This window comes from Labrus bergylta, chromosome 23, assembly GCF_963930695.1.
Source record: "Labrus bergylta chromosome 23, fLabBer1.1, whole genome shotgun sequence".
In the NCBI taxonomy this organism is placed as follows: Eukaryota; Metazoa; Chordata; class Actinopteri; order Labriformes; family Labridae; genus Labrus; species Labrus bergylta.
In genome coordinates, this window is record NC_089217.1 from 13603909 (window position 1) to 13619364 (window position 15456).

At 46.7% G+C, this 15456-nt stretch overlaps 1 protein-coding gene across 1 annotated transcript in view; it reads right to left on the reverse strand.

Annotated features, from left to right (window-relative positions):
• The window catches only part of tmtc1 (transmembrane O-mannosyltransferase targeting cadherins 1), an 85280-nt gene extending 71653 nt beyond the window's left edge, over positions 1–13627 (reverse strand). The window contains exons 1-2 of the mRNA XM_065951182.1: positions 13169–13627; positions 1099–1276 (exon numbers count right to left, since the gene is read on the reverse strand). Coding sequence (XP_065807254.1) covers positions 1099–1276; positions 13169–13596 — 606 coding nt within the window. The 5' untranslated portion in view covers positions 13597–13627. The remainder of the gene's footprint in view (positions 1–1098; positions 1277–13168) is intronic.
• Positions 13628–15456: the final 1829 nt, after the last annotated feature.

Consider the following 15456-nt stretch of genomic DNA (forward strand, 5'->3'; position numbering starts at 1 on the left):
CGCTCTTCCTCCCTCTCGTTTCCTTTCATGGCCCCCTTCCACCATATCTCATGCATTTCTCTGTCTGGGCTCGGCTTATTCTTCAGGCCGCGCACGCACGCACACACACACACACACACACACACACACACACACACACACACACACACACACACACACACACACACACACACACACACACACACACACACACACACACACACACACACACACACACACACACACACACACACACACACACACACACACACACACACACACACACACACACACACACACACACACACACACACTCTCTGCTCCATTCATCCCCCCTCACCCGCCTCTCGTTTCAATTTCTCTGCAGAACATCTGAGCTCTGACTGTCACACACCTGTTGGAGCCGGGGAGAGGAATAATAATCAGGGATTTTGCATATCTTTCACAACTCGAAAAACCTGAATCACCAGCTCTCGGAGTCATGTCGAGGTAAATGTCGCCCTTTGGGAATACGCGGGAAGCCGAGCGGAGAATCTGAATAGCAAGAGGGGACACAAATCTGCAGTCAGGAGTGGAAGAGTTATCCAGGTGACATCCTGAGCTGATCTGAACAACAACCTGCTCTTTTCCTCAAACATACTTTGCAAAGATATTTTTTACTTGCGGGACAACAAGTGAAGAGGTCAGAGGTCAGACTTGGGCTGTCAGGATACCAGAATTTTAGATTTTGATACGCCGCTCAGCTGCTAAAAATAATATACCTTTTTGACACCAGGTCCCTACCAGCCTGGCTCCCAAATATTGGGTCATTTCCATCCAAGCTACCAACAGTCCATTGATTTCCTTTCTCAACCTAACCTGCCAATCGCCTGCGTTGGGCGGGATTTCCTGCCCATTGTCTTTACAGATTTGTTCTTTTCCCAGCAGCAGGGTCCCAGTAGGTTAAAGGTCAGAGCTCCAGTTGTTGCTATTTTAGAGCAATGTATCACTTTGCTGAAAGGTCAAAGATTCTATTTCTTCTGTGCACTTGTCTTGTATTTGTAGTAACTCTGTAGTTAAAGAAGTTAAAGTGAAAAGGTGTGTGTGTGTGTGTGTTGTGTGTGTGTGCGCTGTACTCACAGCCTCGGTGTGGACGGGGTGCACAGCGAAGAAGAGCGCCGTGACGAAGGCGAGACGCGAGTCCTCAAAGGTGCAGCGCTCACAGGTGTGCATGAGCAGGCAGGTGACGGCGCAGTGCAGAAACACGTTGACGACGTGGAAGTAGAGCGGAGTCATGCCGCCCAGCAGGATGTTCAACCTTACAGAGAGAGAGAGAGAGAGAAATATGATCTAGTCAGGAGCTGCTTTACTGTTAAATACAATGGATATGTATGTGAATTGGCTTTTGGATCAATCCATACAGAAAATAATGTGCAATGTTTTTTATCTTTTGTTTTTTTTTTGGACATTAATTTGACCCCATCAGCACCACAGGCCTTACAGACACGCTCACAGAACGATGCATGAATAAATACACCCAGTGTCATCACGTTAAAACAGATGACACTGTGAGAGACGGAAAAGCTCCTCCTATCCAGAAGAATCACTCAGCTCTGCAGCGCGGCAGATTTACTGCAGGAATCTCCAAAGTAAATTACCTTTCACATTTCCTCGATGAAGCGATTGTCTCGTAATCCTGCGCGGAATCTAAATCCATTTTGGGCGTTTCATGAATTACAAATGAAAAGAGTCTGATTGCTTGGAGAGAGAATGACGGATTCTCAACACCAAATCAAACCCTGCTTAAGATCCCCGCCGCAGCTAATCCCTCAGCGAGGAATAACAGTGAGATGTGCAATTTTCAGCGAGTTTATCATAATTGGCATTACGCTGTGACAATTCCCTCTCCGCCCCGCAGAATACAAACAGCCTGATGAGGGCAGACCAAGACAGAGTGAAGCTCCATGCACCAGACGGTTTATCTTCTAACCTGATGATTCAGAGCGTTATCAAATATTGATTTAGATTTGGGAGCATAAAAAATGTCTTTAGTTTCTTGTTTCTCATCTGTGATGTTTGCAGAGCGACGTCGGTGCAGGGTTTTAAATCAGACGGCTCAGTTAGTATCAACTCCATATTTATTTATATTTATACAATGACGGGGAACGATTCCTCAGGGTCTACATTTGGTTTTTATTCACTCTGTTGTGTAAATGTTTAAGGAGGATCCACTTCAGTGTCTTTAAGCGGTAGATGTGGTTGGTTGTTGGACAAGCAGGGTCAGTACTGATGTCCCACCTGAGGGGGGGGTCTGGTGGCTCTGATTCTGCACCCGTCATTAGCAGCACCTGCGGAGGAGCGGGCCGGGCTCATTTCGACTTGAATGGACGCCACGAGGGAGACGGCAAGACGCAAGACACTGGAGACAAATGAGCTTGTTTTATTTCTGTGTCGACACTTCGCCTCGGGTGAATGCACGTCCTCTAAACTTCCCTATCCAAACGAAAGAGCGCCGGCCAGCGAAGGAGATTACAGCCGCCGTCTCTGTGGATCAGGCCGTCCGAGTGGGCTGGTCACATGCGCGCTGGAACATGTTTGCTGCGCGGTACAAATGAGCGCATGACTTATGAATGCACACGCGCCAACACACCGTCACCACATTTCAAGTTACTGTCATTACAGGCTGCCGTTATCAAATGAAACGTCTTTAATATCTTAAACAAAAAAACAAAAAAAAGTTACAGTGCAGAGCAAGAGTGACAAGACATTCAATATGTGTCCCTCCCCTTGTCCACCGGGGGCGCTGCAGCACCCTCAGCACCCACCTTCCGAGGGTACTTGGCAGTGACTGCAGAACGCTCCTTACAGACAGAAAGTCGCAAGGTAAGGCAGGTAAGGAGAGGCACGAGGTCACAGGCTCACTGGCCCTAGAGTCAGGCTTTTGGCTATCTTTGAGCTAGCGTAGCGTAAAAATTCTGATGTCATGTCTTGCCGTTTTTATCATGTTTGATATCTCTGTCATCAGTGGCACCTGTGCTTAAAGGTTATGCAAGTTAATTAACCAAAATAATGACATCATGGAGTTACAGGGTACTTGTTCTTCGTCTTTCATGCATTGGTTGGTATTGCCGTTCTCTCCTACTGGGAACTGAACTCTGGTGGACTTGGAAGCCAACCGAGACCCACCTTTTTTTTTTCTTTTAAAAAGGGACCAGAGTTCTGTTCTTTGGGCCGCACCAGGGTTTGTTTGAGCGTTCACACCTCACACCACCCCAGACCAAACCAACAATCCGACAAAGCGCTCCAGAGTTCGGTCTTTTGTCCCAAAGACCATGACAGCTGGTTTCACAAACGCTGGCTGGGATCATCTTTGTGGTTTGTCATTTTTAGCCTCGAAACATGTTAAAAAAATTTTTTTTAAAAGGGTCCAGGTTTAAAAATAACTGAATTTCTCTAAAACTGAATACTAAAGGGGTTAATGGTCTCACTAAACTTTGAGGCTTTGCAGATGAGAGAGAGAGAGAGAGAGAGCAGACCAGATCAGGGCCTCACATCTGAACTCCTTATCGCTGGTTGTAATTAGTTCTAATGGGGTCCTCTGTGAGCCCTCGCCCACGCCATTAATCGACGAAGGAGACTGTGGCCCCTGCTGTCCGTTTTTTATCCAGAATTCAATGAGAGCGACTGATAAAAGCTGCATGAGAGTCTTAACCCTCCCCATTATCTCCCCATGACCTCATATCTGATGCTGAGATGAGCATGCCCCCCCCCCACCCCTTCCAACCCTGAGGGGCCCAGCCGGGATCCGGACCCATCGTCAAAGTGAAGGCTTCAGAGGAATTTAAATTTGCCATTTGAGGCTTTGAGCCCTGTGTGTTTATCCGGACAGACTCCCAATGAGGGATGGAGTCGAGGTTCAGTGTCCCGCTGAAGGACGATTTGACGGACGGCGTGACTGCTGATCGCCACACGTACCAAACTAATCTGTGACCTCTGCGTGACGAGCCCGCACGCCACCGGCCCTCCGAACATGAATGACAATGAGCCTGAGCGTGCAGCGGGGTTAATAGATGCTATCACTGGTTCCATCAAAAGGATGATTAATGGGACGATTTATTTTCAGTTTGTTTTAGGAGTTTTGACACCCATGGTGCAAAAGAGTGCATCGACTTTTTAAAGCTTCATTTTGGGGGTTTGTATGTCATTATTCAGAGACAGGACCGTGGATAGAGTCAGAAATCAGAGAGAGAGCGGGGAACGACATGCGGTTAAAAGGAGCCACAGGTCGGATTTGAACCCGGGCTGCCTGCTTCTATGACTACAGTGTCTGTACATGGTGCACACGCTCTAACCACTTGGCTACCAGAGCCCCCTGATTTGCAACTTTTTTTTACGATTATGATGAAAGTTGATTTTCTGACATTTGTTGAAAAGACGGGAGCGGAGAATGGAATCCCAAAATGTGTCTTTTCCTGTTTCAGTTCTTTGTGTCGGCTGATAATAGTCTAGGTCGACTGAAACTTTGGCATCAAGTCCAGAATAAAGACCCTTAAACCCTTTGCACACCCAAAAACAACCACACTGACGTTCAGGGATCCACGTCACAAGCGGCCTCCCAGCAGTGGCCGGTCGCAGGAAGTATTAATGACTTTCACAAATGTGTCAGTGTGAGTATGAAGTCCTCGAGCTCTGCCAATAACTGTCAGCTGAATTTTGGCTCGGCGAAAGCTCGGCTCAGCCAGCGTCAGTGAGGAGGAGGAAGTGACAGCGAGATGAGAAGTAGGACAAAGATGACTTGATTGGTGTTTTGGGGGGGGGGGGGGGAACGCTGAATCGAGTCAGCATCCCTCGGCACACTGCAGAAACATGTTTGAGAAGAACCGCAGAAGAAGAACACACAACACGGACAGATTCTGTTGTCGTATTTATAGAAGTTTCTGTCACTTCAAACTGGGTTCTCGGAGAATGTTATATCCGACGAGTGAAGAAAAGTGAAGAGCTGCAGGATCATAGTTTGACATTTAATACACAGCTGGAAAAATGTAGAGACGCAACAAGTCAGGGAAAGGTGTGTTTATCGAGGGCAGCTACGGTTTCTATTGAGGCCGAATGATCTGTACTAACATTCAAATGTGGCCGAGCTTTTTCACATATTGAGACAACGCTTTGAGCATTTCTGCACATCATAATCCACCGCTCTCGTCGACTGACAAATCCATGACATGAGATTAAACGTACTTATTTAAAAAGTGACTTTTACCAAAAACACCAACTGCATTGGTTGACTTTAGGGATGTTCTTAGCCTCTGACACTCCCAGTTATGAGCTGCGTTATCTTTTCTGATGGAGCATGAACGAAGCGTCTGCAGGTTAAACATGTCAAACTGGTTTGCAGTTGTGTAGCTTCTGTTAGCAGAGTTAGCATCCCAGCATTGAGTCCTCTTTGCATGTTGACGTTCTGCAAGGCAATTTAACCTGACACGACCTTCGTACAAATAACTGTGTACTTTATCTCCTTGTTCTAGATCGTAACACGTGATACTACACGCTGTGGGTGCTGCATCAAAGTGGATTTTTGCCTTGCCGTCATCACCGGCGGAATTCTTATGTTTGGTTGGAGCACACACCAGGCAACACTGATTTCACAACTTCCATCAGCCACATCCATCCAGTATCTCAACCGCTTTTCCCATTCAGGGTCGTGGGGGGAATGGAGCTGACACAGCCATCATTGGGCGAGAGGCGGGGTTACATCTTGGACTGTTCACCAGCCAGTCACAGGACAGACACACTCACATTCACACCTACGGACAATTTAGAGTGAGCAGTTAACCTAACGAGCACGTCTTTGGACTGTGGGAAGAAGCCCGGAGAGAACCCATCAGAATAAATCGGTGCGACAGTTAACTCGTAAATATATCAGAGATCAGGTCTATCCTGTGTTAAAGTCTCTCTGAGTCATGACTGTCTACAATGAGTGAGAAGCTCGAGTCCCGCTGGCTGTGTTGTTGTCAGAGCCGTGTTTACATGAACGGGACGGCCGGCTCCTCCCCTTGTGGATAAAAGCTGTTTTAGTGAAGGACTAGAGAGAAGAAGAAGAACAACATACTCACTGATTATTTGGATGTTAATAAGAGTTTATAGATCACAGTCTTTCCGTGTCTATTTACATGCAATGTGAAGCTACGAGCTAACTACAGAGCGCTAACATTAGCATGCTAACACAACAATGCGGGACACAGGTGACTGCAGCTCTAAACTCCTTCGTGCGAGCTTGAGGGGGAGTCGGGGTTGGAGGTGTGTCGCTGCAGGAGAGCGCAGGCTTCAGTGTGGCGGACGTTTTGGTTCCATGCTGGTGCTCAAGGGCGACATCTGCTGGATCAAAAAGTCGCACAGTCTTCCTTTCACATTCTCACTAATTGTTGAGACGCACTGCTTCGCTTTTTAAACTCCAGCACAGAAAAGTTAATCCATCGGACAATGCGGAGACATTTTTGAAACAGAGCATGCCGGACACGGTGTGATCACACTCAGTGAGACGGGCCTGGCGTCCTCTGTGACCGTCTGTCTGGAGAGGTGAAGGGGAGATAATTGAGCTCTCTGTCTCTCTGCTGGTTAGTAACCGTGCAGCCTGAAAACCTCCCGTCCTGTTCCCTCCGCTGCTCGAGACGGGAGCGTGACCCCAAAGGAAGGTTGTGAGAGGACTAAAAATAGGCTGATAATTATTCTGGAGAGCATTGCATCAGCAGTTAACAGCTACGGTAATTTCCTTTTTCCGAATCTGCGCGATGTGAACGAGGCTGAATGAAACGCTGCAGACGAGGAGAGAGACCTGAAGACAGGAGGGAAAGGTTCCCGCTCGGCTCTGAACAGAGGATAAAGACGAGGAGGATGCCTCTATCTGGAAAAAAAAAAAAAAAAGGGTTTGATAAGAGATAATTAAACATCCAGAAAGTGTCAGCATGTCCCTGACCTTAACGTCAGGTGTTCACTTCTTTTAATTCAGAGGAAGATAAATCTGATGAGTCAGCTTCTCTGGGACTCGTCAAACATCATCCATCACCTTCTCTCCTCCTCCGTTTTTGTCATTTCTGATTCTTCACTCTTCATCTCCTGCTCCTGTCTCCTTCTGTTATCTCCTGCGTCGTCCTCCTCCTCCTCCTCCTCCTCCTCCTCTCCTCGAGAGCATCTGTCAACACTTCCAGCTCCAGCGTCACCCCTCCTCATGTTTCTATTTTAATCTCATGGCCTCTTGTTATCTTCCTCTCTCGGTGTAGCTCCTGTTTTCTCTCCACAATCACTGCTCAGACTTTTAAAAAGCGCCTTCAGGCGGCGTTGTTTCTGTGTCCTTCACCTTGATTTCATCCAGGAGAAAAACTCCTGCAGTGTTTTCTAGCACAGAGAAAAAGACAATGCAGGACTTGTTCCCTGAAGTAACATTCTTCATGTGCATGTTTGTGCTTTCAGGGTGAGTTCTTGGCCTTGTGTTAAGCAGACAGATACACATGGAAAGGATCCCCAGGCCACAGGTGGTGGAGGAGTGCACCCATCTGTTCCTCTGCATGCATAAAAAGCCCGACTGAGGCGCATTTAACAGCTTAAGATTAATTTAATGCAGAGTAAAAAGTGTTTTAACTGTTACCAAGCTGCAAACTTCCAGGAGCTTCAGATCAGAATATATTCAGATCTCAAAAGGGAGTGTGGGCGCATTTCAGCCAAACACCCGGCAACATCTCTCTCGTGTAACTCGCTTTTCTTCTTCAAATAAAAAAAGCGTAAAAAATACCTCGAGACCACGACTATCTGCAGACTACACATCTCCACCGAGGGAGGGCAGGAAAGTTGAAAAGGAGGTTAAAAGAGAGAAGAAACGTCTCTTCGTCTGTGAAAGAATAACTGAAACTCAACTTGCATGAGTAAATCTTCGAGGAAATCTTGGTTGTTTCAATCACAACAATTAATGCAAATTCAACCAATCCTCAGGAACTCTGCCATTGTGCCATGACAACTTTTCTTCAAACTCGACCGATCATCTTGGTCGCCCTCCCAGCCCTGCATGCTACATCAGACTCACTGTCTTGCTATCGTTGAGAAGACGTGAGGCAGCACCTGTTACATTTTCCATCAGAAGACAGTTTCCTCTCTGTGTCCCTCAGTGCATGGCCATGTCAGATATATGATGAAGACATCGTCATTCAAAAACACCTGATACATAAGAGACTACGTGTGCATGTGCACCATCTGTGCAGCTGTTCTGAAGGACATCAGAGGCTGAAGTGAAGCAGCTCCTCTCCCTCTCTCTCTCTCTCTCTCGCTCTCCTCACACATCACAAATAACAGCAGCTGCACCGAGAGACACCTGTGAGCGGAATTACCCTCAAAGTTTAGATTCATGGAAACAGCCAGAACTGTGAAACGTATCCCGGAGAGACTATCGATGCTAAATGTCCTCCTAAAGAACAACGAAGACCGTGGCCAAAATATGATCCCATATGAGCCCGTACCCGACGTAACAGTAACGTTGTCGAGTCTTTAGATACCGTTAGAGAAGTTCTGATGTTTAGAAATATTTGAGAAATGGTTGTGTACTTTGTCCTGCAACTGTTCGGTTTAGAATCCTTTTAACGCTGTCTGCGCTATGTGGCACTAAAATAAGTTGTCAATGCATTATTATGTGAAATATTTATTTTTTGGGATGCATCGGTATCGGCCGATATTCGCCCTGTTGACAGACAGTACCCGATGTTTATCTGTTTAAAGCCGACATCTACTGAACGTAACTCCTGATTCAGATTCAGAGAGGAGGTTTTTGTGATTGGGCAGATGAAGTCACCTGTTGGGACAAACTGTGACTCGTTATCATTTTCAAATACGAGAGAAAATGTTGCCTTGTGGGAGTCTGACACCAAAAGAAGTCATGAAACAAACATCGGTATCAACATCAGCCCTGACCTTCCCAATCGGTACATCTCTAATTTGATTATCTTTTTTTTAAATCTTTCTACAAACGAAGTCTTCTGACGACCATTGCGACGTCATACGGCAGTAAAATCAGTGAGTTATAGAAACAGAAGGTCTTGCTGTCTTCAATCATGATCACTTTTTTAAAATGGACTTATCGATCTCCCATACCAACTAAAAGACGCAGCATCATGATACACCATTCAACGCACCAATCAGATACTGAAGATCGTGTGATGTAACATAGCGGTGTCCTGGTGCTTGCAGAGGTTACCTCAGTAAGAGCGAGCTACACTCTGTCTCTACATGTCTCCCCCAACTCTCGCCTCCACACGTTTTCTCTCTCTCTCTCTCTCTCTCCAGCTGTCCAATCAATAAAGATAGAAAAAGGTGGAGCAGTGGTTAGTGCGCACGCCCCATGTACGGAGGCTTTAGTCCTCCAGGCAAGCGGCCCAGGTTCGAATCCGACCTGTGGGCCCTTTCCTGCATGTCATTCTCCACTCTCTCTCTCCCTGATTTCTGACTCTGTCCTATCTCTCAAATAAACTCACAAAAGGCCCAAAAATAAATCTTAAAAAGAAAATAATAATAAAAGGCAGAAAAAGACAAATCAGCTTAAAAAAAGAAAGTATCAATTAAACTGGTCATCGACAAACAGAGCTACATTTCTACAATGAGAAAACAGCACATGCACTGAGTGACTTGTCATGTTTTGACATTTTTCCACACCGCAAAGCGTGCGCGCCGTCTCTCAGCTCCGTCGTCCGCCACATGAACACAGCAGCAGCTGCAGCAGCTGAGGGTCGAGCAGCAAGCTGACGGCTATCTCTCAGCGGACCTACACAGTGATTCCAACGCGAGCCGGCGTCCTTCACATGACAGCCTGATGAAGGCGATGTGCCGGAGCTGCCCTGAAAGCATCAAACAACCTCCTCCCCTCCCCTCCCCTCCCCTCCCCTCCCTTCCCCCCACCCCGACCCCGCCCCAAGTGAGCAATAAGGCAACACCTGTCTCTCCTGAAGCATCACCTTTCCCTCCATGGTCTCTGTGGCTCTGCTCTCTCCACCGTCATTAAGCCCTGCTTCTGTGTGTGTCGGTATGTGTGTGTGTGTGTGTGTGTGTGTGTTTTTCAGAGAGCAGATGCTCCTGCAGAGCTTCGAGGCCTCCGCTGCCCGCTCTCAGGAGGAGAATTAAGGCGCCGATATCTTCTTCAACTACTGGAACACCGCGGGGGCTGTGGTGATTGGGGGCGGTGGGGTTGTCGAGCAGCTGTTGGAGAGGTTGTTACGCTGCCGAGTGATTAGACGAAGCATCATCCAACAAGGAAAACCATCCAGCAATCTGAACACGCACACACACACCCCCCCGAGCACTCACTCTCAAACACTCTCAGTCTCAGTTAAGCTTAAGTGCAGAGTTTGCTGACGGAGCGTCGCCCGGGGACTCATTATGTCCATCAACACACCAGCCAATCACACGCCAGAACACTCCTCCATGTAAAGTATGACTCTGTCGAGGAAAATGTTCTTCAAGCGAGGAGATAAGTCGTGTTGATGTGAAAAGCGAAGCACACTTGGCTCCATTACTCGCACACGTTTGACCATGATGTTGTCTTGTTATTGTTGTTTATATACTTATGAACAGCGTCCCTCTGCCTCCTCCGATAAACCGGATGAAGCCAGAATATCCCCGAGACGGGCGGCAATTTGCAACCAGAGTCTGTACAGTAGGGATCGGCTGAAGAGTCGCAGAATAGACATTCACTTGGTTACATTTCCTCTCGCCTGTTCCTCCTCTACTCTGATTATCCGCTGCACAAAGCAATGCAGGAGCCTCATTCGTCAACAGAGCTGTCAATCATGGTGTTTTATATCGATTTATAGAATCAAATAACAAATTAAAGAAAGAAAGAAACTAAAAAAAAAAAGATGACTTGGACATTAAATGGTGCAGCAACTATCATGATGACAAGAGTTTTTAAAAAAGTGTTTGCGACGTGCACTTCGATTGTAAATAGTGTGTCATCGCGGAGGGGGCGGGGTTTATGTCCTATACTGCAGCCAATCAGCAGGGGGAGCTCTAACCATCGTGGCTTCACGCTAAGGGGGGCTTTTGCTCCGTCCATCTTTATATACAGTCAAAACCGAGGTAAAGTTCTGAAGTGAGGAGACATGACAAAAACACCAAATTTAGAAAGGAGCTTTTTTTTCCATGCACACGCACATGCACACACACTCTCTTTGTAATATAAATTCAGTAGATGGCCTTGGTAAGAACTCAGTGTGTGTGTGTGTGTGTGTGTGTGTGTGTGTGTGTGTGTGTGTGTGTGTGTGTGTGTGTGTGTGTGTGTGTGTGTGTGTGTGTGTGTGTGTGTGTGTGTGTGTGTGTGTGTGTCTCCGCCTGTGTCAGCACTCCTGTGATGTTCCGTTTTTCCTGCTCTCTCCCTCTCTGACGATGCGTTCACTGACCGCTCCGAGCTTTGATGTGTGAACGCTCTGTGAACAGATTATCACCATCAATGACTGTCTACACTTTCTCTCACGCTCCTGAACTGTCCGCAGCTTCGATCAGGGTTTGTTTTTTTCCCCCACCTGTGTTGACTAAAAGCGACTGCACAAACTCTCCTTCAAACCGGCCCGTTAGAGGCGCGTTCTCTCTGCTGCTGCAGACGTGCCCTCAGGGAGCACGCTGACCCGCTGTGTGTCCGCTCTGCCAGTCACAACCCTGACACGGTGACCTTCTAATTAAACTCTTGTTACAACATATTCAAAGTCATTACAGCAGAACGGTTGGTGTTTACAATGAAGCGTGAATGAGGACTCATTATGTTTACGGTGGGCGTTTCTTTTCTATAAATACATCTCCATGAATCACAGAAAATGAAACATTATTTATGTGTTCTGGGACAAAAAGATAAACGATAAAAAGAAGAGAAACACAACAGACTGAGTTTGGACAGTTCTGTAAACGTTCTTTTTCAAATTTGATTTTTAAATGTGTAAACAAAGTCGCTCCAGAAACGACCTGTCGGCTGGTAAACAAACCGGGGAGTGAAATCAGAACGAGGGCGACGCAGCACTGACGCAAAGGCGGACTCTGTTGCTTTCTTCTGCGGACAGACGTGTCTTCTCTCCTGAGGGATCGCCTCCTGCTGTGAGGTGCATGTGTGAACAACCAACTCAGGAGGATTTCAGGGGCAGTCCTCCTGAGATTCTCAGGAATGCACGTGTGAATACGGCTACTCCTTTTCTGCGCTCCTCAGGGACAAACTTTAGCTCACATTGTTTCTCTGAAAACTGAAAGATCCGCATGCACGATAACTTCAATCCCTCATTTGGAGAAAAGATGAAGTCACATATGCTGAATGCAAACATTGACCCCCCCCCCCAACAAAGATTATTTCAGTTTAGCGATGATAAAACAGCTTCTATGTCGCTTAAACACATCTTTAGGTGTAAAGCATTGTACCCACAAAATGCAGCTTTTACATGAGAAAGTAGAAAATATTGGCTATTGGCTCATTTATTTGCCTCATCATGAACTCTGTGGGCTCCCCCCCCCACCTCATGCAATTCAGTGAAATGTAATATCATATCTCATAACACCGTCCCGCCCTGTTCTGGGGGCTCGCCTGGCTCCTCCTCAGCAGCAGCAGCAGCAGACCCGCCCTCCTCCTGCAAACAGCCCGCCTGTTTTCCCATCCTCAACTTTTAGACTATCCCACCCACTTTTCTGTGCGGAGTGAAAGTACACAGCTGATCAACAAATTCCACATAAAGCCTTCCTGTTTGTGTATTTTTAGCTCCTTAAATCCTTAAACCTGCAGTTGCATTGAAGCACAGCTGTGAGCAGCAGGATTTGGATGATCCGAGTCCAGCTCCGTTTGCAGCTGGACAGCGGAGCTCCAAGTTATCATTAAACAAATATTTAGACAATGAAACACCTCCTGCATCATCATCAACACCCCTGGTCGTTTTCTTACTGATGAACATGCTATTTTCAGATGATTTCAGGAGGTATTTTGTGACATATTTCGCTTGTTTTGTTCTAAAGTTAACTGCTGCTGCAACCGCGTCTCTCCATGCGGGAACAGCTGCATGACGTCAGCTTTAATTGCGTGTTCACACAGCTCTCATTGCGGGGTGAATAATATCAGTGAATGTGCGTGGAAAGTTGCACAAAGTGTTTTTTTGGGGGGGTTATTTTGGAGGACAAAAGCAGCCGAGTGTGCAGAGCAGGAGGAACTTACTTGAAGGTGAGGATGCACAGCGGTCTGTAGGACTTGTGGCTCGTGTTGTCCGCCATCCTCTTCCCCCAGAAGTCGTTGCTGAAGATGTTTCCGAGGCTGGAGCCCGGTCGGACGTCCGGGTTGTTGATGATCGCCCACACGTCGTCGTGCACCAGCTCCCCTTGGAGAGAGTTGCCGTAGCAGAGGGCGCACAGGGCGGCCAGCACGGCGTAGCGACCCGCAGCCCATGCCGCCTCCGTCCGGGCGATGAGCCGCGGCGGCCGGCGGGCTTTCTTGTCCCGGTCCGGCGCTGTCATGTCGGGCCTGGCTTCTCCCGCGGCTCCGCTGGGCTGACGGTGAAGCTCGGAGCACCGGAGGAGGAGACGTCCATTCCGCCTGGCAGGTAGCGGCTGTGTGTGTGTGCGGTGGACTGCGGGGACGGTGAGCATGTACTGTGCTGCGTTCAAGTGCAGTCGGTGAAAGCAACTTCTTACATGCCAACTTCTAATCAGCTTTTTATTTTGTTTACAAATACAACACCGGGACTTTACTGTGCTGTGGCCTATTTCATTAAAGCTGAGAAAAATGAGTCTGCCTTATTGAATTATTAAATTACTAGACATCAGGGAAACAATAATGCCTTAAGTTTTGGCATTTGTGACCCTGAAATAGATAAGATGACACTAAGAGTTTTTATGCACCATTTCTATCTCACCCAGGATACTGTAGTTGTTTTTGAATTATATGTACTGTAAACAAATATTTACTATCATCCTATATTGGACATGAAGCTACGGAAGCCCTAAGCATACACACTGTACATCCAAGAGGATGTAGCCTACATCTCAGTTGTTTTGTCCAGTTGTGACTTATTTATCTCGTCGTCTTGAGATAAAAAAAAAAAAAAAGCTGGTTTTTCCCTTGATAACTTGATAAGTAACTTCAGCCATTTTTGACCTCAAGAAATAAACTTGTTATCGCAGGAAAAGAGAACGTTGTTATCCCAAGTTAATGAGATAAAGTCAAAACTCGAGATTGAATACTCATGAGAATTGTTTTTATTGATGCTTGTCCGCACTTCCGGCCTCAGTAGACAACACACAAGCTAATGCATTAATTACTGTGTCTGGACCTTTTAGTGCTTAAAATATTGGCCAAGATTTTGGATCAGTGATCCTCCACCATGAGTGACGTCACCCATATGTTCCTGCAGGGGGCGCTGGAGTCCCATCGATGGCGGTCTCCACGCTGGAAATGCTGTCTCAGTCTAACTTTCAGTCAACCTAACGACAGGCTGAGAGCTGGAGCTGAGGCGGGTTTTAAACCTCCTGACAAACCGTTACACCACGCCCACCTGTCAATCAGGTCAGCTACACGCCTTATTGTGAATAACTCTTATCCTTCATCAAATCAAAACTGATGAGTCATCAAAATCTCTACGGTACCCACCTCACCCGCAAAGCAACCAGCATTGTGCATGACCCCACCCACCCCTCACACAGCCTCTTCAGCCTCCTGCCATCGGGGAGACGGTACCGCAGCCTGCGGGCCAGCTCCACCAGACTGGGAAACAGCTTCTTCCACCAAGCTGTCAGGAAGCTTAACTCTCTCCCCTCTCTTCCTTCCCTCCCCTCTGCCCCCACGAACACTGGACGTTGAAACCCCCTCCCGTTTTCCACCAAGAACTCTGGATTAAAAACTCTGAAGCTAACATCTCGAAAGTACACTCAGTTTACTGCACATTGCACATACTGCACAAGTTGTATTTTATTTACTACCTTTTGCACAATTTAGAATTTATTACTGTAAATATTATTTATCTTATTTTTACCTCATTTCATTTATCTATTTTTACCTTATCTTATTTTACCTTATTGGTTGTATTGCACCGCGGGACGGAGACAAACGAAATTTCGATTCCACTGTATGTCTGGCATATTTTGAAATTAACAATAAAGTTGACTTTGACTTTGACATTCACACCCCCGTACAGTGTGTGTCGATCGAGACATGAGTTAATCAGACCTGTTTGTTTTTTTTAACCAGGCTGTAAACATGTTAATCTCTGCTGTAAAAACAGACTTTTTAGAATGGGTGTGTATGTGACTTCCTGTGCTTCTGCAGCCAGCCTCTAGTGGACACTTGAGGAACTGCAGGATTTTACACTTCAGCATCGGCTTAATTTTCAACACCGGAGGTTGCTGCTAGTCCTCCACTGAACTTGTCAGCTTTCAAACACATTATTGTCTTCTTCAGTCATTGGTCAATACTGTTTACATTTCAGCATCACATGGACAGAGGTTCAGATG